Here is a 26,738-nt window from a genome sequence, read left to right as displayed (position 1 = left end):
TTCTCCATATTATCATCATCACGCTTCAGCCAAAACAGAGCCAGACCGCTGTATATATGTGTATATATGCTGTATGTATGCGCCAATTTGATTTTTTTTTTTTTTTTTGGACAGAGCATAATGCATTGAAAAAAAAAATTATAGGCAGCCTCTATATGACCTGCAAACAGCAAACAAGACCATCAGCAAGAATATCAGCTATTTCTACATAGTTATTCTTGATGGCTGCCATCAGGTTGAGTCCTGTGTGAAATGGGATGAAATTGTGTCTGTGTTTACATTTTCTCTGCAAAGATACAGTGATTCATATGTTAGCCAGTTAAAAAGAAGAAAGAGGAGATTTTTTATAAATTTTGCGGTTATTATGGTGAAAACACTACTGCTTTTGTCCAAAGGTGGCCTCCAAAACCAACACAATATATAATAATAACAACATGGCAGCTTTAATATGTGGATATTTTTGTTCCATTTATTTTTTTTTTATTTATAGTTATTTATAATTATTAAAACAGCTGAAAGTTAACCGTTCAATGCCCTGATGTCATTTTTGGACGATAACATTTATTGTTAAACTGTAATCTGTGTCACTGATATATGGATATTGGAATTTTTCATACTGGATATTTGGGTTGTAAATAAACTGGGGATTGTTGTTTATTTATTTAACTTGGGTTGCAAATAAATCTGGGATGGTTGTTTGTATATTATATTTGGTTATAACTAAATTCGGGAAGTTCTTGTGATATGAGTCATTACATTATATTACTATGTTAATATAGTATGACATGAATTTATAGAGGAGAGGTGAGAAAGGGGTTGGGAAGTTTTTTCTGCTGCCTACTCCTTTTCAGGCACTGTTATTAGTTTCGCTTGTTTTTTTTTAAATCTTTGTTTAATTTTATGTTCAAATTAAAGTCATTCATTTATTCTTACTTCCTACCTGTGGATAAGTAGGCACAATCTAATATAAAACTTGTCTCAGGTATAAAAATTGAACACAATAATGAATGACAAGCATCATTTTCATGATTCAGCCTCCACGCCTCTTCTTTCTTTCCCTCAGATTGAACCGGTGATTGAGCACCCTGACATCATTCATCACATGCTGCTGTACCGCTGCCCCTCCTTTGTGACAGAACCATACGAAGGCCCATGCTATACAGGCGACATAGTGGATCATTGCTTCGGGGTGGTGGCTGCATGGGGAGTGGGAGGAGGGGTGAGTGGCAAGTGTCACCTCCAAATTATTTGACTCATGTTGTTGTCTGTCTTCTTTGTGTAAATTCACGTCAGCACTGTGCAAGTTGATCCACAGTTTATCCCTGAACCCTCAGGTGTTTGAGCTCCCAGAAGATGCTGGTCTTCCATTCGGAGGTGCTGAAAAGCATACATTCTACAGGCTGGAAATCCACTACAACAACCCAAACAAAGAAACAGGTAAATACTATATCCTTTTCACACCATACTATACACCTGTTTAACACCCATCATGATTATGTCAAAACGTTATGTTGAACTTTGTAAATTATCAGTGCACAGTCACACAGAGTGTAAAAGTAACTGATAATGAGTCAAGAATGCGCATCTGTTTTATAGGGTAAAGAGACAAAGGAGTTTGTGTCAGGATGTACTTTAAGTGCTTATCAGGAGAGTCAGGATACGTTTGTGTTATCAAAAGTTGTCATCCTTCCAAAATGAGAACAGCTGTGTGTTCAAGGACGAGTAACCAATCAATCCCTGTCAGAAAACATTTGATTAGACGCAACCATGAGGGACAAAGTACAAAATTCAAAATTCAACATGTAATTTTCCTGCTACAGAGGCAAAAATAAATGCTCTCAGACAGTGTCATGCTGTGTAGTTAGGAGCCAGGATTGAAGAAGTATTGGCTCAAAATTGAAAACCAAAGACAACAATGGCTTAACGTGATCTAAGACAAAATCTCAGAAATGTTTGCCACGACAAAAACAAAATAAACTCACAATATGTCAAGAAAAGAAATATTCTCACTCCTATTTTCTTTTTTAAACAGAAAAGTGCAACAGACAACCTTCTGAACTCTCTCCTACCAAATTAAGACGAGCTTTAATTGCCTTGTTAACACCGTAAATCACACTTCATTTAGCCTAGACAGACAGACCAAAAGTAAAACTCAAAAACTGCCCCAAAAACAACCAGAGATGAACTCAGCCAGTTGCTGATAGCTGACAGATTCATCCAATCATCTAACCTCATCCATCCATTGAGTGAGTGTATACAGCTTGGCCAGTTTGTTCCCATTGGTTAATGTGAACACTTGCGGTCAGAAGCTGAATGACAACTTCTTGTAACTGCCAAACCTTTAGTTTAAAACACAATTTCTATTAAAAGTTAAACTTTTCAAGTGCAGGCCAAATAATTCTTATGACATCACCAGGGTCATTTTCCTTGTCTCTTGTCTTCTGTAGGGTTTGTGCAACATTTTTAAAGGTCTGTCTCTCTCTGTGTAGGCAGGACAGACAGCTCAGGACTGAGACTCCACTACACAAGCAAACTGCGGCAGCTTGATGTGGGCATCCTGTTCACAGGTCTATCATTTGACATCGCGAAGTACGACATCCCAGCAAATACCACTCAATTCCGCTCCTACGGCGTGTGCAATACCAGTCTCTTTTCTCAGGTCTGTACTGGTACAGTATGGATTTCAAACCAAAGCAGAAGTTGTTAGAGATAACATAATACTTTAATCGTTTACTTTGCACCCCTAGTACAGTATTTCCTTGCCTGACCTTCAAGTATTTGGTGTGCTGATGCACACTCACCTGGCTGGAAGAAAAATCAGAGTTGCCCATTACAGGTAAGAAAGAGAGATCGGAGGTTTGCTTCATGTAAGTCGATATCTAAGCTTAAGAATAGAAAAGAAAATAGATTTACATAATATTTATTTATGTAAAAACACAAAAATCATTGGGAACTAAAATACTAAGTTATTATGTGTTAGCCACAGTTCTGCCTTGACTCAAAAAGAAAAAGGGTAAACAGTCATCTCTGGAAGTAAGCAACTATGTTTGAGGGAGATCATCAGGGATTAGTAATAAATTCACAAAAAGCAGTATGAAAATGGTGCCATCAAACTTTTCAGACAAAAGGAGGAAACGTTTTCAACTTACTAAGCTCACAGACCGACATCCAGAGGGTGAGTGAGGGAGATTCACTTCATCTCAACTTTAAAATAACAACATATTCAAAGTGTTCTCCTTGTTATCCTGAAATACACATTATCACTCGTTTTGTTGGAGACAGCTGCACTGCTGTGTTGCCAGTTATGTTCCACAACATTTACAATGGAACTCTAAAGGCTATCGTGATGTAAACACAGCTCGTATGCTACCATCCTGTCAACTGTCAACAAAATATGACATCAGATTTGTCTCTTATTATGTCAATAAATTTAAATTATTGCAACTTATATTATTAATACATGATTAATACATCAGCAGCAGAAATCACTGTGCTTCTGCATTACTTTGCAAACATGGCAACATGCTCCCCGGACAGTGTGTCAGGTATAATAAATCTCCCCCTCAAAGAAAAATAATAATGGCTGAATTTTACTCTTGTTTTTTTACTGTGTTCTCAAATTGGGTATCAAGAACTGTGTAAATTCAGCGGTATTGGTACAGATTACTGAATTTCTGGTATTGTGACATTCCTAATTATTCGTACTTCATACTTCTCTCTGCAGAAACGGAGAACAGATCGACTTCTTGGCCTTGGATGAAAACTACAACTTTGAGCTGCAACAGATGACCAACTTGGGAAACATCAAGACCATCAAGCAGGTAAGATCCTATTACATCCCATATTTTCCTGGATAAGTTATTAAATGATTGGGCTGTTTAAAATGATACAATATTAACATTGTTCTATAGGTGAACCTGGAAAAGTATCAGAAGTTAACAAGCTGCCATTTCTGCAGTGGTGTCTCCCTACAGTATGACTGTGAATCAATGTCACAAGAAGTCTGCAATTTTCTATCTTCATCAGTTATTGAGGACCACTGTCTAATATTGTCTATCCAGATATCCATGATGTCACTGTCAGCAGGCAACAGCAGACACAGTGTCTAGAAGGAAACCCCAGACCCATGAAATCTCACAAGAGTGATCATTTGAACCGAAATCAGGAAAAATGTTGGGTTCCCTCCTAGACACGACCAGCACTGAGAGTGACAAACAAGATGTGCCACTGCAGTAGTGGTGGTGCTGCTAGATAGGTCAAACACAAAAAGCAGCTGCTGGTTTTGTCTACAGTTCATGATGTCACATTACTTATCTCCCTTTACAGGGCGATGAGATTGTAGTGGAGTGCACCTACAGCACTGCTAATCGTACCGGAATCACTAAGGTGGGTAAATACTGCAATTCCACGTGTTTAAATTGTACGATATGTATGCTCTGCTGAAAGGGGGCCTCTTTCACATTAAAACTGTAACAAAACATGCAGTTTGATGACATCTGAAGTACAGTGAGGTCACAGAAGTTATTTTCACTTTTAAACCACCACCACAGCAATGAAAAATTACCTGACACACATAAATCAAGTTCACGGGTGAGGTAGAATAAAGTTTGTTGACTTTCTAATCTCTACACAACATCACTTCCATGCTTACACACTGCCATAATGTTTGAAATGAAATAGTTTACTGTGAGATATCTTCAAAGTGTGTATGCAAGTGTCTATTGTCACATATCGATGAGAAAAAAGTTGGCATACAATTTCAGTTTCTTCACTTTGAGACAATAGTTCTTAACTGTGAGACAGTTAAAAGTAGAATTTGGGGCATGGGGGGGAAAAGGTTAATTTTGAGGCCTGGCCACAGAGTAGGGCTCAACGATTTTGCAAAAAATATCTAATTGCGATTGTTTTGACTGATACTGCAATTGTGATATGATTTGCAATATTAGAGGTTACGATAATGTTTACAACATTATTCTTATTTGGATTGAAAAACATTTTAAAATGGCTATGGTATGATTTTTATTGCAGGAATCTGTAGGATCTGTACGAAATAGAACAGAATCTGATATGTAGGACAGGATATCTCCATTAATTTAAGTTTGACACACACAAATATTATACCTCTTGTGATTTGAAAATTGTCCTAACTTTTTTTGTGGCCATGGTTAATGTTCAACTCTCTTAATTCCATCGACATGTATGGAGAGAGTCATGGTTTTAAAGCCTGCCATGTTTCATGTTCTCCCCCCATCAGATTGGTTTAGCAACTACCGATGAGATGTGCCTGGCCTTCCTGTTCTACTACCCTGCAATCCCGATCACCTCATGTATTAGCTACCCAAATACAAGCCATCCAATGATGAGCAGCTACCAGTAAGACCAGATGCCGTCTTTCACACAATATCCAGCAGAATCTACTGGTGTTTACAGACAGCGTACAGGTTACAAAGAACATATATATTTTTTCATACAAATGTATCTTGATGTAATCTTTTAAAGCAGCTCTATACTAATTTCTGACAGGATTTCTACCAACTCAACTTCAGATGAGGAAATTACTGCATATGAGACTTTGTTAAAGACGGTGCCACAAGTTCAGATCACCTCAGATGACAGTGTAGTAAGTAAAAGTCTGAGCTGTTTTATTGTCTCTCTTTTCTACCTTCAGTCTAATAAAGAAGCTCATATTTTGTTGAGCAATTTTAGTTTTAACAATAGTACTCTGTCATTGTTTCCATCAAGTTCCTTAAACTGTAGTTCCTCTAAAAGTTTCCTCTATTATTTGATAATTTATCGATGATAAAATTGCCCCTTCCAACTTTAGACATACTGTGATTCAACTACTAACCTAAATCCATCATCATTTATAGATCCATCTGTAAACTGCCATAATCATCTGTATATCTGTATATGATGTCATTTTTTTTCTTTTTCAGAGGGTCTCAGAGTACACACATGGCACGGTCAGGGAGATAATGAAAACACCGAATGTTACTTGTAGAAATGCTAACGCTGCAAGCAGACTCTGCACTTCCTGGATTGTGAACCCAGCAGGAATCATACTGTTGCTTCTCTGGATGGCGATGATGTAATGTGGCTGTAAGAGCAACAGATCCCAAACCAGTGTGATCTTGATAAGATGAGGCTGATAAAATCTCCATAGCATCCAACTGGCTATACTCAACTATACAAGACAAACTGTATACTATATTTTATGTTTTCGTTGTCTCTAATCATTGTATACAGTGTATTTTCACTTTGCTATTAATTGTTAATCATAGATCACATTTCATATTTATTTAACAGCTCACTGATTATTATTTTTAGATTTGCATTGCTGTCTTACTCTAAACTCTGTTTCATAAAAGCACAAAATGTTTGGCCATATTCGCCTGGAGACAAATCAGTTAACTAAACACTCAATTAGCACAGTTATAAGATAGTTTGATTTCACTATATATTATAAAATATATACCTTACTACCTATAGCACTATGCCTTGAAGCTAAAGCAGGGCTGTACGGTCTGTGCAATGAATGAAATGACCGCATGACTGCTATGTGAGAAAGGTCTAACAGTTACTAGTGCTGTCACAATGCCAAAACTTGACTTTGATACCAATACTAAGTTTAGTATCACGATACTCATTTCAAAAACAATACATGAGACCGAAATGACACAGTTCAATACACAGAAACAGAACGTCCACAAAAGAAAATAACCCTGGACATACAGCATGCTGTTGCAAAACTATGAGACCTACAGAGTGAAGAAAAAAAATCATTTGACATATGAGGGCAAATTGCTTCTCTATGCTCATATTTATTGGGTCAAATGTTAATATATTATGTATTATAGACCTGCCCTGCACAATGTCCATGTGTTATTCTGTGAACAGTTCAAAAACCACAAACCATGATTTCACCAACAGGACATTATTCCAGCAACCAAATCTCTTTTCAGTTATTTTATTATTTTCACTTTTGCTTCAAAATTACATATACTGTGATAGAGGATTTTTATCTGCATCATTTAACTATATATTTCTCATTCAGTGTACATATGTGCATATACTGTGATTATGTATGTATGATATGGCACTGACACATATGCACTGTTTGTGTTCATGCATTGTGTTCACTTAAACCTAATTGCTGATTTTTATGTTAGACTATATGCTATGAGTTATATAAAAGAGATTAATTTGATAATCATATAGGCTACTTAATAAATGTATCCCAAACAATATACAGTGGTGGAATGTAACTAAGTAAGTACCATGTTTAAGTACACATTTGAGGCACTTGTACTTGAGTATTGCCATTTTATGCACCTTTACACTTCTGCTACATCTCAGAGGCAATTACTGTACTCTTTACTCCACTGCATCTGTCTGACACAGCTTTAGTTATACGTTACTTTTTCAATTACAATTTTTCATGCCCTTTTCCTGTCCAAAGTAAACCACATATTAATATTTGCCAGGTAAGCTAAATAAACTATTTAAAAACACAACAGCTTGGAACTTGGATCAACCAAAAAATGCATTTCCACAAAGCTGTTTTTCTGAGGTCATCATGTCTGCATTTTCTTGTTCTTACAGGACAGCCACGTCACAAACATTCAAGGATGTTATAGATTATGATGCAATGCTGTAGACTAAACTACCCAACAATAAATTAAGCAGTTAGAAGTTTTTACTTGTCAAGACATCCACTTGCAGTTTTGGACAATTGTTGGCCCCTGTCGGTCCCCTCTGATAATACAGTCTCCAGAAAAGCAGAACCAAGAGGATGTCTAAGACATGCAGCCATTATTCCTATATTGCAAATTCACGAGTGTACGAAGCATTGGCAGAGAGTTAACTTTCTTGAAAGACTGAAGTTTGATGGAATATTTTTGGAAGGAATTTTCGCTGCAGGGTCGGAGGATATGCACTGTTACTGTAGTCTATATAGTACAAGCTATCAGTTATCTCAGATTTCTTCAGTTGAGATCTTGCAAGAGCAATATAATTTCAAAATTTGCAGTTTTACAGTATATATGAAATTTACATCAAATATAAGTGACACAGGTAAAGATACATAGGTAAATTTGTGGTAAGAGGCTGTTGTGTGAGACTCAACATTTCTGATCCACCTCCTTACATATGGGATTTTATAAAGCAAATCTTTATTTTTCTAGCTGGAAAAGGTGCAGAAAAATACTTGATTCATTCAGGATAACATCCCTTCTAGCGGCACACGTACTGCATGTTTATGCTTTTCTGACAGTTCGTACAAACATTTGTGGGCACTGTTAGTTATGTTTGAGGCCTATAATAAATTTACCTCCTGGTGGTGTGTGTATCAAAGAGCACCCCTCAGAAAGAACTTAAAGTGACTGGCATTGGGCTCGGGATTTAAAATTGCAGACTTTGTCAGGCTGGGGCAGAGCGAAGGTGCAATTTTCATATTTTCCCCCTTCTAGACATGCAGTGACCAGACCTTTAATTTAAAGGAGTAACCAAAGAAATGGAATACAAATCAGGCAAAATTTAATTTCACACTTTGCAGCATCCTTTCCTGCTTCTGGAACGTGTCATTAGACTCCCCTTGAAAACCAACATCACCAAATAACAACAATCTGCAGCTCTGCCATGTGGATGAACTCCCAATCTTCTCCAGAACCTTTCTTTCCCTCTTCAGTGTGATGTTTATGCTCTTGGTTCCAGCTGAGCAAATACATCCTTTCACACACATTGTTGTTAAAATGCACAGACTGCTGCAACCACAAGACTGTCGACCTCAATCTAAAGTGTTAAACATCGACCTTTGCAACCTATTTCTCTGCACTGGCTCCCTTTGTCTTGTCATACTCCTTTTCTAGTTATCTGAAACCCTTTGCACAAACTTATTCTCTTTACTCTCTCAACAAAGACGCAAAGACAAAAGAAACTAGGATGATTTTTTTTTCTTACTGAGCATTTACTTCATGTCTTCAGGGAATACCTGTCAATTCCAAACATCTCCTCCTCTCACAAAGGTTTAGTTTCCCAAGTTTGGATTTTTGTCCTGTGAGGAAAGTGTTTCTGTTAGATTTTACCCACTGTCACCGTCCCTAGACGTCCAAATTCTGTTTAATACCTTTCCCAGCCCTTTCCCTGATTCTACCATTGTTCTCCTCTGATAACGACGTCTGCCTCAGCCTCAAGTGTGGGAAATGTAAAGATTTACAGTTAACACTGGGGCTGGAGACAGAGGTCAACAGCAGCAGTGAAGGATGATCTTCAGTTTTACTGGTGTATGTTTATTTTCCATTCATAGCTTTCAGTGAAGAGTTTACAATATTGATAATTGATGAATTGTTTCTCATTTATCAAGGAAAAAATACTATATCTGCTGCTTTCAGCTCATCATATGTGATAATTTTCTGCTTCTCTCTTTTATATCATTGTAAATGTAATATGTTTGAGGGCGCATCAATAGCGATACCAGCATCAGGTATTGGTATGATACTGTCTCACCTACTCATAAAACTACTCTGATACCCCACACCCAATACAACGTCACGAAAAATAGCCGCTCAACACAAGCAACTTGATAAAACATGTATAGATCCAACATGATGCAGAGTTCAACAAGTTTGTTGGTGCTCACTCCCTTTTACTGGTTGTACCATCATTATCAGAGAGAGACTCACTGTCCTCTACATCATCCACTAATGACTGCAGCGACTTTGGAAACTGTCCACAAAATTCCATTTGAGTCCATATAAAACTGAACAGCTGCAACCTACACACCGAAAATGGCAAATGCAAATGCAAGTTCCCTCTCCAAACTCTTTTGCAGCAGCACCCAGGCTGATCCTGAGCTTAGCCCCGCCCACAATGTTTGTAATTGGTTTAAGGAAATAGCAGAATGTGTCAGTGTGGAGCCAGGCCCTTCTCTAGCGCTGAGTGCCATGGAGAAAGGTCTGGCTATGCGAGAGTATAATTACTACAGCCACTAGAGGTCATGGATGTATAACCCATGTAATGTAAATATGGGTTATAATAAGCTGCTTGCTCAGACGACTTATACAGCTGTTTTTCTGGAGTTGTTGGAACTACAGAAAGTCCACTTGCAGTTGTACAGGGGTGTCAGAGCGAATGTTTTTCCCTTACAAATTATCTTTGATCAAGTACGTTCAAAAGCTGTCATCATTGCTCAGCGAATTAACATTAATTAGCAACAACTGATGTGACCTTACTATAAATGCTCTGCCTATAATGTAACATAATTAGAAAGTAACTGTACATAAGAAAACTGGAGGAAAAAGCCAAATATTCACCATGTCAAGCTGCCAGCTTGATGACAGAAAGTAATAGTTTGAATTTTCTGCTGTAAATAGGGATATCTATCTAGCCATCTCTCTAATGTCTCAGCTCTTTTGTCTTTCAGCCAAATTCAAACTAAGCCAGCTGGCAAATAACAGCAGATGTGCCCAGTTGGGATATTACATAACTCTTAAGATTACTCACAAACAAAAAGAGAATAAAACAATTTTTGGACATAGCGTGTGTGTGGAAATGGTCTAAACCTCAAGACTCTGGATGGATGTTTCCAATGGCAACAGTTGATGGACACTTAAGGGTCAGCGTCGCTAGGAGACACACTGTCAATTTAATGACACATAGTGTTAGAAATCAGCCACCAGTGATTTAAGCTGTCTGTCTTTTTACAGTGACAATCCTCCAGGTTAGCTGAGTCACTACAGGTTCAAATGTAGTGATGTCAAATGATCAGTCTGTTAAACTCACAGCAACAGGAAACAATGTCAGCCAACGCTGGTTCAAACAGCAGCAACAGCAGTAAGTTCAAAACTATAAATACAGGCCTACAGTAACTAATATAGCCCAACCAACACTGCATTTTTAATGCAGATACCGATACTTTGGAGTTTAAAAAAAATAAAATAAATCAATAACATGACACTGACAAAAAATCTTGCAGGAGCTAATAAACACACACAAACCTGACCAGGCTCTACTGACCTCAGACTTTTAGGTTAATAGAAATGAAGCGTCAGTTAGTGAGAAACTTACTTTTTAGGGTCCACCCACACAGAAACTGCCACAGCAAAACAACAAAGAGAGGCGCTGTCTCTGCAGAAATTATAGCCTATATATCTTCATTTTGGGAATGACAATTTTGACAAAATATTCACCTCCCACACACTGTCACCACTACATTTAGTGTTTTTATGAGATGTTTCCCTACGCTAAAAAGAGTGATCATGAAAAACTTTTCAAAGTCACTCTCTCTGTGTTTTGTGAGGACTAAACTGCAAGAGGATAAAGTAAATAGGCTTTTGAAAAGGACATAGGAGACAGTAATTATATTGACTGACAGAGCCTGAACTCTCTCTTGATGCTGGAGCCATTATACCTGATTTTCACTGAATGATCTGAATGAGTCAACTTTACTCTAAAAATAGACTCTGAAACACCACAGCTTCTGTTTGTGAATACAAGTTTAAATGGACGACGGTAGCCAACATTAAAGAGGTGGCTCATGGCCCCCTGCAGAGGCAGAGAACTAAAACTGACCTTTTAACAGACCATAACACGGCTTCTTCCCCGCCATGTTTTATTCCATTAACAGCAAATCAATGACACTTCACATCACTGCTGACCATTTTCAGAACCATCTAGCAGCTTTAGACTGATCCTTCATTCAGTACTGATTGTAGTTTATTTACATCAAACTTACAGAGACTTAATTTTTATGCAGAGGAAATCCATCACAGTCAATATTTATTCATCTTTTTATGTCTGAGCTTTGCTACATTATGTGATAAAAGTGGAACCCAAGCAGGGACTGTTTTCAAGCTTTTCCTGTATCTATGTGCATGATCAAAATCATGACAAGTCAATGAAGTGTATTTCTGTGATAAATAATGTTGTGATAATAGGGCTGCATGATATGGCAAAGAAATGATAATGCAATTATTTTGACAGCTATAACAATGATTCACAATTAGTGGGAAAGCAATTTTCATCAATTCTTCTCTTCTTCTAAGAACAACTAACTTTCCTTTTTTAATTAATGAAACGTAAGCTTCTAATATATTTCAATGTCTGTAAATAGATCAGTTGACAGCATTAGATAGAGCAATATAGCGCACTAATGATTTAATTTCACTGATAAATTGTTTATTTTTGCATATGGCAATAAAGCGTTTTAATCAATGATGTAACACTTGTTGTAGTCCGTACCAAACAAATATTTTCTCACAGGATTTATTGGTCAGGGGATCTCTGCAGTACTTCATTATAATGTTGTTGTTTTTTTGGACACATTTTCCTTTATCAATAATAGAATCTGAAGTTGTTAAGCTGATTTTATTCTTGTAGCTCGAGCAACTGAGGAGCAGTGGACTTGCTGAGAAAATGGAGTGCTTTGAGTGTTTAAAGAAAGTGTATCCAGACCGTTTGAGCTGCCATTAAGTGACTACAATACAACAAAAGAAAGAGTGTGTGGGCGTGCGTGGGTGTGCAAGTCCAGCCTGTGTCTGAATGAACTCCTGATTAGAGTCCACTCCGTAGAGAGTGAAGTTGAGAGCTAAGCTATGTGGGTAATAACTGGTTATCGCACAGCTTTATACAAAAAGTAATTTCACCCTGGAGTCGTCAAGCCTCAATATGAAAATGTTGGCTGAGACGTCGCTCAGAGTTCACGGTTCACTCCCGCCACCGTAATGACTCATTGTTCAGCTGTCAGTCTCGCTGTACCTGAAAAAGGATCGTCTCAATTTACCGGAGATAGATAAATTTAAAATAGCATTCATGAGTTGTTTTTTTTTTTAGAACTTATTTTAGTATCTGTGATTATTTTACAGGAGTGGGTGTCTTCTTCAGAGTCTTATCTGTATATTTTACCTTTTGTTCTTTCTTCTTCATGAATGTGAGTCTTGTTCAGTTTAATGGCACTTTGAATGGCATTATTTTCTGCTTTGTGAATGTACAATAAGAAATAAAAGGTTCAAGTTTTTTTTTTAGTTTTACTTCTTGTTCACACAGTTATGGACAGTCCATAGTCGACAGTCTTTTTTTTTTTAAACAATTTAATTTTCATTTAATGATGTAGGCCTAAAGTGACTCCAACATTCCCATCAATTGGTGATTGACGAATTTATAAAAGCTGTTTTTTAAACTAAAATACAGCTCTGTGTCTTTTCCTCTAAATTTTGCCAGTGGAATATAAATATTCTCTAAAATAGAATACATTTTAATGTAACGTAATTTTACATAACATCAACAAGATTTACTTTTGACCCACGTCCCACCATTCAGATTAATTTTTGGCCCTTCATGTGATCACTAAAATAATCAATAGCTGCAGCCCTAAATGTAAGAACACAATTTTACAAAAATATACAACGTGTTTAGTGTTTTTAGACATTTTAATGTGGAAATGTTACATAGTATAGCTTTAAAGGGATCGGCAAAATCAGTATTTTCATCCACTCGGGACCAAAAATATCCACTGACAATTTAATGACAAGCAGTCTTATAGTTGCCAAGATATCTGGTCATTAAAAAGAAAAATGGTCAAACTTTGCTGTACATTGGTTAAGGACTATCAAAAAACTGAAGGATTTGTTATTTGTGAAGCTTTATTGCTGCAGACTGTAGTCAGAGCCTGTAACCTGGGTCTGACCCAGAACATTATCATCCAGCTCTGCTGTAATGTAGAACTGCTTTAAAATAACCACCATGATTACTGCTATTATCCTCCATTACCAGCTTACTGATAGTTGCTGCTCGCTTTGATTATCTGTCGCTCAGAGTGACGCTGCAGACAGTTTGAACTTTACAGAAGCATACGGCTGAGAGAGAAAAATAACCATCAAGCTCATGTTTTTCATTTATAGACGCAGCATAGAAGTGATTTCAAATATCATATTTTACCGTCAAGAGTGACGGTCTGAAGCAGAGAGAGCAGACTGAGTTGAGAGAGCTGCACTGCTCGTACTTTTCTTTCTCCGTCTCTCTCTAATCAGAAATACAACTGAACGCACATATAAAGGTATTAATCTATAATAAATCATCACATTAAGTAAAGACATATTTTTGTATCCTTCTGAAGTATAGTGGAGTAGAAGTAGAAAGTACCATAAATTACATATATTTTAATAAAGTACAAGTACCTCAAAATCATACTAAAGTACAGAACTTAAGTAAATGTACTTAATAATTTCCACCACTGTCAATTCCCTAATGTTTATGGGGTGTACTGGAATTTTTTTTTTAATGTTTAACTTTAAACGTACTAATACCCCACTTAAATAAAAGTAAGTAAGTTCTATCTTCAAAATGACCAAAGAAATTACAAAATATTCACGTTTGAGAAGCTGAAATCAGACAACTTGAACATCCTTTCATAAAAAAATAAATGACTCAATATGAATAGTTGGCAATTAATCTGCAACCATTAATTGATTATTAATCAACTATTAAATTAATCGCCAACTATTTTGTTAATCAATAAATAATTTTCTAAGAAAAAAAATAGCAATTTTCTGGTTTCTTTACTCTTCTGTGAAAACTGACTGAATATCTTTGGGTTGTGGACAAAACAAAAGACATCCGAGTTTGTCATTTTGGGCTTTGAGTAGGGAAGAACAATTAACTGAAATTTTATCGAAATCACAATATGGTCTACTGCAATTTTCAAATCGCATGAAGCACAATATTTGTTGTGTGTGAAAACACCATTTTAAATTAAATATTGTGGTGCTGCAGAGGTGTCCTGGCCAATTCATTCATTCTCTACACTAGCATTTTTTTTTTATTTCTTTTAATATGTTTCCAGGAAAAAAATGCAAAGTTAACTGACCAACCATACTCTATTCCCAAATCTGCTGTTTTCGGCTAAATAGATAATTATCAAGCGATTCTTTGAAATTTTTGTTGTAAATTTCAACCAAATTAATTCTATAATTATATTCTATTGCCGACTTAACGCTAGCAGTTGATAATTGCAGTTAATTTCGTTACATTAAAGTATGTGACCTAGCTCTACTTGCATGAAAACGACACTTGCGAATTATCACATAGCATTACTCATCATCTAGGATAATTTGCGGCTTGATTTCAAATATGTTGCTTTGTGATTACCACTAACCATGCTAGGACACACTTGCTAATTGTCACTTAACTATTAAATTCGGGGTTATTTGTGGGTAATTTCTAAGATTTTTACTTGGTAAGTACCACCGGTTTATGGGACCTGGAAATTGAAGAGTTACCGAAACAAGTGATTGTGGGTTAGCTCTAGTTGTCGGTTACGCTTAGAAAAATCCACACCATACATCCTTATAATAATGTTTGGCCATTTGTTATGAATGTATGTGACAAACTGTGACTTATTCAACCAACAGCAAACATGTTACAGGAGTCTTACCTTAAACCAGGTGTTTGTCCTTCTTTTGGTCAGGAACATCCGTCGAGATAAAACAAAACCGCAGCTCATCCTGGTTCAGTCTTTACCTCCAATTAAGCTAGGTTAGCTCGTTGTAGCTAAGCTAGCTGTTAGCTTGTCGGACAGGTGAGTTGATTGGCGCTGCTGTTAGCATAACGTTAAGTGCAGTTAGCGTGCACGGCTTCTGCTTAAAATATCTGTCTTTACTTCCAGTGCTACTGTAGCAGTAGTCTGTTCTTTCATGTATTTGTTTAATACGAGAAATAATACGTCAAATCGGTTGTCTATTTCCACTTTACCCCGCCAACTGTTATCTTCTTCTTCTTTTGGTTTTATTGTCGGTTTGACAAAATCAACCGATTGGCGCATTATCGCCACCTATTGGCGGGCGGAGAGCCAGATATACGTAATTAATATATATAATTCAAATTATAATGAATTGATATATTACATCTACACAGATATGGAGTAAAAAAAAACAAAAACAATAAAAGGCTCATTTTTAAGCACGCCAGCTGACATCTCCTCTACAGCGGTCTGTTGTCGTGTGTGCAGCAGCGACACCCTGTGGCGGCGGCAGTAAACGCAGCGAGCTGCATGGCGCTGCCTTCACTTACAACCCGTGAATTTGACAATTCATAGTTCACGTGTTGCTCAGCAGTGGTGGAATGAGACTAAGTATGCCTACTTTACTCAGTTAGTGTACGTAAATACAGTTTTAGGTTCCTTTAATCTACTTGAAGCTTTTTCTTTCATGCACCGTTATACATCTGTTCCTTCTACTACATCTCTGAGGGAAACATTGTGCTTTCTACCTCACTATTTTTATCTGACAGCTTTAGTTCGGCTAGTTACTATACAGATTAAGATTTTTGCAGACAAAATGTATGAAAATATGATGTTTTATTAACAATTAAATTGCCCAACAATTTAGACAAGCACAGATGAAAAAAATATTGGCAACTTTTTTGATAATTGTCATTTCAAGATGTGACATTTTTCATGTTAAAAAAAAACATGGTTCCATCTTTTTCCTCAGATTATTTTAATTATTAAGATTACTATTTAATATCTTTAATTTTCATGGCAGAGGTGTCATTTTGGGCTCTGGGTCATCGGGACAGCCTTTCTCACTATTTTCAGAATGGAAAAAGTACAATAAGTATTATCATCAAAATGTACTTAAAGTATTAAAAGTGATCATTTTGCAGGGCTCTGTCAGTGATAAATGTTCATTTATTTCATAAGGTAATTGTTGATGCATTTATGTGTGAGCTGATTTGAAGTGTTTTATATTTTGCTGGCTATTTTTTGCTCTGTATAAAACTGTTTTCATTTGTATGTGCTTATTATAATTTTTATGATTTGAATCAGCAAAGTAAGGAGAAACTATGACTTTTAGATATGTGTAGTGGTGTATAAACTTTCTCTAATATGTAATAGGAAACATAAAACAATTTACTTTCCACTTCCACAAAATGTTTGTAGCTTTCAGTGGGCTTCCACTCCAAACCACAACAGAGGGTTATTCAAATAGACACTTATTGTAAGTACGACCGCATTTGAAGGCACCGCTAAATAATTTACCTGTTTAAAATTCAAGGATAATGATGAAATAGTTATGTAATTATGGATGTATCATTGCTCAAAACATGCCTCAAGAGAAACAACAATAACAGCCCCTCTTTGATTAGTTTTTATGCAAATATTATTATTTTTTTTAATTAATTGAACATTTCTCTCCACTGTCACCTTCATCAGCATGTATGGAACTATCCAGAGGAAAGATCTGTAACTCCTGACTGCATGTCATTAACATGCAATTAATATTTAATACCTCCCTGATGTGTTTGGTACATGTGGGGTTGGTTCTGATGATGCAACGTGGTCTGTTTGACATGACTTTTAACATATAATAATTTATTCATCATCAAGTGACACAATGACTTCTCCTATAAAACCAGTGTGATCGGAGCGTCTCATAAAGAATTCATTATTTTTCTTAGAATTTTTAAATCCTGCTGCTCTGATTTCACTGAAGCTGCCTGCAGGCCTGAATCCTTTTAAGCTTTCTCACATGAAGTCCTGCTGCGATGTCAGTTTGTACACACGTCATGAAACTTGCTCTGACCTACCTGAGTGCGTAGACATACAGTATATGTAGACATATATAGGGCCCTATGAAGAATTTGATATATGGGCCCCCCACCGCCCCCCTAAGGCCAACACTATATAGTTAAAGTCCAACCGCTTACTGAAAATATAACTCACCATTATCAGTTTTGTTTGTTTTAGTTGTGTCATTTATGTCATCTTGGCATGTTTTTGCTCTTATATAGTTTTTATTCTTAAAGTTATAATATGCAACTTTTCCTCAAATGAGAATTCACTCATTATCTACTCGTCCTCATGTTGAAGGTCAGGTTTAGTTTTTTACTCCACAAAACACTGCTGGAGTTTGACAGGAAAAAAAAAACGTGTGAAAACGTCTCTCCGTCATCTTTGGATGCGTTGATTTGATTAAAACATTTTTTGGTTAATTTCCTGAAAACTGATGGTGCACTCAAAGTGCTCTTGACTTCTCTGTGCAGCGTTCATTTTAATCACAGTTCAGTTACCCACGTTCTAACAGTCAGCTCACCTTGTTCAGACAGGTTCTCGTCTGTTTCCTTTGGTTTTCCTGTTTGTTTCTGTGGCGTGTGAGACTCTTTTTTTCTTAGTATTAGATTTTTTTCCACTCCTCTCTTATTACCACTTCAATTATTTTTGTGGCTGTGTAAGCACATGGGTACATTTCTGTGTTTATTCTATTTTATTTTAACTTAAGCAAACATCAACTTACAACGTATTTGCACTATTCTCTGTTTTAGGTGCATATCATACTTACTAATATTTACACTGATTACATTACCATATGACATGACATATCCTCATATACACTTTTTTACACATACTGTTAATCACTCACATCTCTCATGTGCGATATGTTGTATATTTACATTTTCTGTTGTTAAATAACCTGTGCAATATATATTTTTCTCATCTTCATTATAATGCTACACACAATGTGATCACATTTATCCATATTAACCCATACATCTGTCCATTTATCTAAACATCTCCATATATCTGCATAAATGAAAGATGTATATAGTTTTGAGGGTACAGTCTGATAAATTTAGTACTTAATATTTTATATTTTTCTATGGTATCTTTATTTTATAAGTATTGTATCATCACTTACCACGTTTCAGCTGCTGTAAGATGTGAATTTCCCCGGTGTGGGATCAATTAAGTTGATTTTATCTTATTTTTGTTTGTTAATGTGGTTTGATGTCAAACTAGGTCTAATGATTAAGTAATCTTAAGAGATTTTCTTGTGTTTGCAGTAGTGGAGGAAGTATCCAGATTCTAAAAGTACTACCATGCTATGACACAAGTGAAAATCCTGCATTCAAAAGCATGAAAAATACATTTAAATGTATTACTGAACATATAATCAGCATTTTTTCTCTTGTAGCTTGTTGAGTTGAGGCTAAATTTTATATTAGGCTGCAACTAATGATCATTTTCATCGTGCATTAATCTGTTTATTTCTTGATCGGTCAATTTATTCTATATTGTAATCAAAATGACATCTTCATGTGTCATGTCCAGACTTTCTGCAGGTTTCAACAAGTTATATTTTTAAGATCATTATGAACGCAATTTAAGACCTATTTCTGGTCCAAACTGAACCCAAAAAAGAATAAAGGTTCTAATGATGTCTGACTCAGTAAACATGGTTTGAAACAGTCACCCGTCTTTTATATGACTGATGTTAAGCCACGTTGTGTAAAGTCCACTGACACCCGCTGAATGTCCTCCAAACTGGTCTGATGGTTTCATTCTGTCACTGTTTTAGTGTGATAAAGACAATATTTTCCCCAAAACAAACTTAAAAGTGAGACTGAAAAGTGCAGCTTTAGAAAATTAACATTAGCTTCAATCCAATCACTTTTTAGATACTGTCAGGAAGTTTCTTTTTTCAGTGCATCCTGTTTTGAATTGTTTGGTTTTGTAAAATCTTGATTATTTGTAAAGTAACTAAAGGTGTCAAATAATTGCACTTGACTAAAAATAATTTCCTCTGAGAGGAGAGAGATGTTTCTCTCCCCTTCCCTTCCTCTTTGCACGTTCTGCTTGAGATTTCTGCCTGTTCTCGCCACTCTCACTGACTGCTCGCTCACGGTGGGAAGTGTTGGGTCTCTCATGTTTTGGTGTTAGACAAATAACAAAGGAACACTTTACACATCTGTTAGATGAGACAGGTGTGTAGGAGAGGGACGAGTAGAGAAAAAAAGCTGTTAAAAGACCTCTGCACACTGTCTAACTTAAAATATAACATTTACCTGCAAAGTTTTGGTTCTAGCCTTTGATTGGTCAAACAGTTTGTCTCGATGAGAAGCCATATTAAATAAGGAGTGGCTGTTAGTCTGCAGCCAATCACATTCCTCACATGCAAAAAAAAAAAAAGGGGTGGACAAAAATATCAACGGGTTATTAAACACACTACTTGATTCAGTGTATTTGGACATGACAGAGGTAAATCCGATTATTGTATCTAACGTGTACTACGATTTCTGGGTTCTATGAATTCAATGATGTTGTTTTTAACTTACTGTATTCCTATTGGCTCATTTAGAAATGTCACCTACAATAAACTTATTGTAATTTGTACTTTCTGAGAATGTGGTTCAACTTTCACACATTCTCCACATATTTTGGGGATACATTTATGCTTATTACAGTGTGTTTTATTTTTCTAATCCTGTTTTGTATATTATAGTGTGTTTAATAGCTAACTGGTATTTTTGTGGGGAATGACTTCTCGTTGACACAAACTGTTTTCCTGATGAAGGTCTGGTACTGAAACGTCACAGACAAATGTTATATTGGAAGTTAGACAGTTTGTGGGAGTCCTTATAAAACTGACTTAACGAATGGACAGATTGTTCAAATGAAATGGAAATACTGAAGTATTATACAGATGTCTCAAATTTGTACTTCAGTAAACGTACTTTCCATCTCTGTTCGTAATATTTTTCTCCTCTGATGAAAAGAGTCCAGAAGAGATGAATGAATCAACACGAGACAACAGTCCGGCTTTAAGCAATACATTATTTATATATAATATATACTTAAAGGTTTCTGAGGGAAATTAGTACTGAACAATGATATGCTGGGTTACATTCTGATTGAAGCCCTTTTTAGAAGCTTTTAAAAAGAAGTAAAATGAGGAAAAAAAACTAAGAAAAAAAAAATTAAACACCAAAAATTAAACCATCAAACAGCAACAGAGAGAGAGAACAATAAAAATCCATGAAATCAAAACACAATGATCTCTCAGTTTCAGCTGTCACAAGACGTCTACTCGTAATTTATTAATGTTTCACCAAATCTCAGGATCTGCAGCTTTTCCTTTTATAATCAGGTCGCATAAATGTAGTCGAGTCCCGTCAGTCTCACAGACTCTCGCATGCCGTCAAGGTCCACTTACAAGCTTTTTGTTCTGGAGCTTTCAACCGTGACACACAGCTGACAGCTCTAGAAAAAAAGACAGAAAGTGAACCATGAAACTATTATTTCCAACATGAGCTCAGCCTTTGTTGTCTCTGCTGACTCCATGCTGTTGAAACCGACACATTCGGGGTGATCCTCATCATCCTGTTAATTCAGAAATTTCAAAGTTCACCACAAGAAAATCAAAGCGGAGCCACAGCAGCATGGTGCAGCTGACTGGGACACAAATGTGTTTATGCGTCCTGAAGAAAACAAGGCAGCTACCTGCACTGTAGTTACAGTAAATACATGCAGCATGTCAGTAATCAGATTTTATTTTAGATGCTTTTGGAAGCAACTTATTTGAACTTATTGAGGATTTTCTTGTTTGAAGTCTTTAAGTCTTTGAAGTCCTGAGCATTTTTACATTAAAAGCTGATTAGAAATCCAGTTGCCCACATGCTGCACACGGCCAAGAAATCATCTTTCTCCAGGAGAAATCAGGTTTCTTCTTTACATGATGTTTAACAAATCAGCTTACTGGAGAAAATTGACTGTAGCCTGGTTACCCAAAGGATAACTGAGGTACTTTTAAACCTTGGCCCTATTTCTTTTCCACATATTTTGGGGTCTAAATGACAGATAGATACAAAAAGTTCTAGATTGATCCAGTAGATCCCCTCAGCCTGCAGCTACAAGGCTACAATGGGCTGCAACTTAATCTTTCAGGGCAATTGCGTCCTTCAAAATACACTGACCTTACTATGTTTTTGTTTTAAGGAGTCTTAAAACACCTAAAATGGACTCATTTGGAAACCCTGCTGGCCTCTGGGGTTGTGTTTCAGTCTGGATGGGCAGAATCAGAGACTTTTGGATGATGCAGACACCCAGGCGCACTTCCTGATTGGTTCTCATCGATCGTGACCTGTCATTCCCTGATTCGTCACACCGTGGCCCTGACAGACGCTGTGAGGCTGGCTGTTGCACGACTGCTGCGGTTTTAATGATCTTTTGTTTTGCTTTTAGTTTCAATGCTTGTTTAAAAGTTCATGTCTCTGGATTATCTTCACTGGCCTTAATGGACATGACGGAAAGGATTTCTGCAGAAATAAACCTTTTCAGACAGTTTTTTCTGAAAGGAAACTGAAGACACTATATTGCATCTCATCATTTATTTTAATTTATCTCACAGAACTTGGGAGTTGTTGGTCTACTTCTGAGAAGATCTGCTTTGATCTGTTTGTTTGTTTGTGTTTAACTAACCAATATGTTGCAGCAATTACAGCCTGTTTCACAATGATCTGCTGGACAAATTTCAAAACTTTTTGTACCTATCAGTCATTTAGACCCCAAAATATGAAAAAAAAAAAAAAAAATGGCTTAAAAATACCAGAATTACCCTTTAAGTGCATGTAGAGGCACCGATTCTGTGAACAGGAGGAGTTCAAACCTCCAACTCTGCTGAAGAGTCTTGGACCAGGACACTGACTCCCTGCCAGCTGCTGTCACTGACCTCCGTGAGGAACAGGGCTGATAAAACACAGACGCAGTTGGCTGGTGAACAGAGTGTCCCATGGTTTCTGCTGTATGAAGACAGTTTTTTGCCTTTTAATGGTGTAAAATGGGGCGAAAAAGCTGCAGATGCTGCTGAGATGTGACTGACAGGAGGAGGAGGAGGAGGAGGAGGAGGGGGGGGGGGGGGGGGCTGAGAGCAGGGAGACCTGAAACAGCGTCATTTCAGAACCGATCATACCTGTACAACAAAAATAAACCCAAAACACACCTGTACAAATGTACAAAAATCAACAGGATTAAAACAAAATGAAGATTCATTTTAAAACATCCAACAGAGTCGCTGTGGATCTAACAGTATGAAGTATGAACTCAACCTGGATCAAAGTCAATGTGCCAACTTTGTTAAGTGCAATCCACAGCAAACCTGCGGCCGGACTTTGTGCTTCTGGGTTTGACGGTGATGTCGTCTCCTCCATCAGCACCGCGGCCACAGTGAGTATAAAGGACAGCTGGTTAGTGATCATCAACATGTTAATTTCTCTAATCACTTCGGTTGCTCTTATTGCAGCAACATAAACATTAACAGCAACTTAAATCTGTAAAATCAAAAAAAGACAAAAAAAAAGAAAGAAAAAGATCCCTTTCTTCTCCCTGTTCCGCTGCTTTGAGCTGCAGTCCAGACGAGGCGTTGCTGACCGCTGTAACCTCGTCCATAACGCAGGTAACGGACTGTGGACAAGCATGACGCTCTAACTGTTCAATGTCAAAGTGTAGAAAAATATCTTGGAGACACTCGCAGAAGTGTCACTTGTAAAGGTTGAGCTGTTCATCTTCTGTCAGAAGCAGCTACAACTTCTTTTTTTTTCCCTGTTCGATCTCAGGTGAAAGTAAAATCTCATCACTTTGCTGGTTTATATCAGAGTGCACCTCTGAAGAGTTTCATTCCAACATTTACTCTGCTCCCGAGGGAGACTTCAGACAAAGCAATTAAAAGAGGACTTCACGGGACGTCAGACCTGGTCCGATAAATCCAACCCACCACTTAACAAACAGCTGCATTCAGACTCTGAATTTTGGCTTACAAATAACAGATTTTCTGTGATGATGAGGACACATCGCGTGATCACAGCTGGTCAGGTATGACAGGTCGTCTGCAGAGGAGCCGTTTCTGTTGCGCTTTTCAGTTTCAGACCATCTGAGGGAGCGGCAACCTCATGACAACAATTTCACCCTCATATCTACAACAGAAACTGTTTCTTGTCGGATTTCTTTCTGATTTACTCTAATAACTGCATTAATTTTGTATTTGGGCTGTGAGCGCTACATAAGCACGTCACAAAATGGAAGATACCAGTGTCAGAAATGCGTACGGTGCAGCCAAAAAGCTGGATCAGGTATCGGCAAGTCTCTGCACCGATCCGCTATCACCTAATTTAATACCCATGCAACAGCACTGCTTCCCAGCAGCATCCCATGCACCAAACTATTTGTGCACAAAAAAAATTAACTATTTTTAGAATCAATTAATTGTTTGAGTCACTTTTCATGCAAAATGGCAGAGAATGCTGTTTTCAGTCACTCAGATATGTGAATTTCCTGCTTTTCTTCATTTATTGCCATATTGAACAGAACATCTTTGGGTTTTAGATGGACAAAATGAGACATTTTAAGAAATCACCTTGGAAAATGTCCATCACTATCTTTCATAGATGTTGTAGCTCTAGATTAAACATGACAATTAACTTCAATCTTTGATATTTAATAACTAACTGGGTAATTAGATTTCTGACCCATTTGTTTGAGCAGGCAAGTGGAAAAAAAAACTTTAAACCGTGGGCTTTAGTATTTTTACCTTTTGGGGGACATATATAGACAGGAATGTAAACACTCAGAATTCAGACAATCAAATAAAATGGAGGACAGTAAACGTAGTGTAAGATAAAAACAGAGTGATTTTAGAAGTCGACATGTCAGATGTGTTGAGCCAGAAATCAAACTGCTGCTGAGTTGTCGAGCGTTGACACTGCCGCTGTGTACTGCCCTTTAAATACTGACCCAAAACATGCAGTGAAACAACAGGAAACTTTTTGACCCCATTAGACTGAATAACATTTGGACCAGGACTGATTATCCCAGCGGTATCCGAGTTCTGTGTCTGATCTCGGACACTAGGAACTGAGTGGAACTCAAAAAACCCTCTACAAATACAATAATTTAAAGCTAATTTGCAAATTAATTAAAAGGTTTCAGCTCCCAAAATGATCCATGCCCACTCATGAGACTGTAATCACATTTTTGGGAAAGTAGGTCGGGTGTTCTTCCTTTTTTTTTTTTTTTTTTTTTTTTTGAGTTTGAGCTGAGTCACTCCTGCCTGCAGCTGCTCTGAAATGTGCCTCTTTAAAAGGAATGAAACTCTCCACAGGAGCCACTGAGACAAGAAACTGATGACACAAACATCTGTGAGAGTTACTGAACCTGAACTCTCTGTCGGCAGCGGCAGGTTGTTCATCAGAACTCCCCCCTCTCCCCCCAAGCAGCCTTTTCACTTCCTGGTTCAGTGTCTGATCACATGATTTAAGTCACTCACACGCGCGCACACACACACACACACACACACACACACACACACACACACACACGTCACATGATCATTAGACTGTGCTTTTCATAGGAAAGTTCTGGGTTCTGAAAAAGGGAAGGAGGGGAGAAAGGACACAAGAAAGGAAGGAGGGAGGGAAGGACGGTCACGTTAGCTGGCTTGTGTTGGCAGAGAAACTTTACACAACTCCACCAGGCGGGAGGGGCAGAGTTCAGAAAGGGTGCGTTTGTTTTGTGACACAGCGTGGCCCTCTGACCTCAGGGAAGAGTCACTGACAGGAAGACAACATGCTGGTGTTTCCTGACTATTTCATTCCAGTAAATGCAAAACACCTCAACCACTGAGCAAGATATTACACCGACTCTGATGCAAGACAAGATCATGTGACTGCAAAAGAAAATACAAGCTAACCTAACACTTCCTGATTATTGCGTTTCCTATCATTTCATTCACTGGAGGTATCAGCCAACTATTAAAGAATCTTTACCAAATCTTAACTGCTCAGTTCTACTTTGTGTGAAGCTCCACATTATTTTGTTCCTGATCACAGTCTTGTAAATTAAAGTTAAACGAGACATTAAATCACAGCTCTGGCCAATATTTCATTCATCCCTCTGGTCAAACAAGCAAAGAAAATCTGTGTCTCCATCCACACGGGAGGAAACGTCTCCTCTTTGTCCACCTTCAACATTTTGGCTTCTTCCATTGCAGGAACTTAATGACCCATAACTTCACCACAATACTCTCATTCAGAATGTCTGATGTGTGTTTTGCAGCTTTGTTGTGCAAAGTATTTTACTGGTTTTATTACATTTTACTCAAATGTTTGAGTAGTGTTGGTGTTACAACAAAAACATGCAACAGTTCCAGTTGTGAAACAGTTGTTTTTTCCACTAAAGCTGGACTTATACTTCTCCAGACTGCATGCAGAGCTTCAGATTAACTTGTTTTCCCCTGCAACTAACCTGACTCTCCCAGACTTCATGATTGTCCCAAATGTAAGTTCTTTTTTTTTTTTAATTCTCATAATAAAAATGGTTTAATAATTTTGCTTCAATGACTCAGATCTCTGCATCGACTCACTCTGGTCCACCACTGACGTGCTGACAGTTGTTCCCTGCACTCTAAATGTGCAAATGCTAACCTGTTTCTGATTGGCATACAGCGATGGGAAATTTAAATACAAACACTTATCTCATCGTGAACACATTAATAATGATAGGTTTCTCTACTGGTCCAGAATTGTCAGTGACAGCACATCTTTGTTTCCTTCCCCTTCCCCTTCCCTTTTTCTTTTTTCTTTTTTTTAATTGTTTCCAGGACAAAGAGGCATCTTTAATTTTGAGTGCTGGCTGCACGTAGTTGAATGTACACAGATGTTGGACGTAGCATACCTTATTTACTGACCCCTGTTCAAAAATCTGGCAGTTCAATAAAGCATCACATTGCAATCTATATGGAAATCTTTGTAATGAACAGCCAAATCCAATTCAACGGACAAAATTATGGGTCGGGTAAAGCCCAAGAGACGTTGGCATGGATGTTTCTTTTATATTTGAATGTACAACTTTTACTCCGCCCCCTCTCTGTTTCTAAGACGACCACCGACCTGCTCACTTGACGCTCAGGTCTGCGCGC

At 37.3% G+C, this 26,738-nt stretch overlaps 1 protein-coding gene across 1 annotated transcript in view; it reads left to right on the top strand.

Annotated features, from left to right (window-relative positions):
• The window catches only part of moxd1l (monooxygenase, DBH-like 1, like), a 12,319-nt gene extending 5,072 nt beyond the window's left edge, over positions 1-7,247 (top strand). The window contains exons 5-13 of the mRNA XM_084727440.1: positions 1,064-1,219; positions 1,335-1,437; positions 2,490-2,659; positions 2,748-2,836; positions 3,725-3,821; positions 4,327-4,386; positions 5,255-5,373; positions 5,524-5,620; positions 5,937-7,247. Of these exons, the coding sequence (XP_084583566.1) occupies positions 1,064-1,219; positions 1,335-1,437; positions 2,490-2,659; positions 2,748-2,836; positions 3,725-3,821; positions 4,327-4,386; positions 5,255-5,373; positions 5,524-5,620; positions 5,937-6,092 (1,047 nt within the window). The 3' untranslated portion in view covers positions 6,093-7,247. The remainder of the gene's footprint in view (positions 1-1,063; positions 1,220-1,334; positions 1,438-2,489; positions 2,660-2,747; positions 2,837-3,724; positions 3,822-4,326; positions 4,387-5,254; positions 5,374-5,523; positions 5,621-5,936) is intronic.
• The last annotated feature ends 19,491 nt before the right edge of the window (positions 7,248-26,738 follow it).

Source organism: Lutjanus erythropterus, chromosome 9, assembly GCF_056507025.1.
Source record: "Lutjanus erythropterus isolate fLutEry1 chromosome 9, fLutEry1.hap2, whole genome shotgun sequence".
Classification (NCBI taxonomy): domain Eukaryota; kingdom Metazoa; phylum Chordata; class Actinopteri; order Lutjaniformes; family Lutjanidae; genus Lutjanus; species Lutjanus erythropterus.
This window is presented reverse-complemented; position numbering and strand designations above follow the sequence as displayed.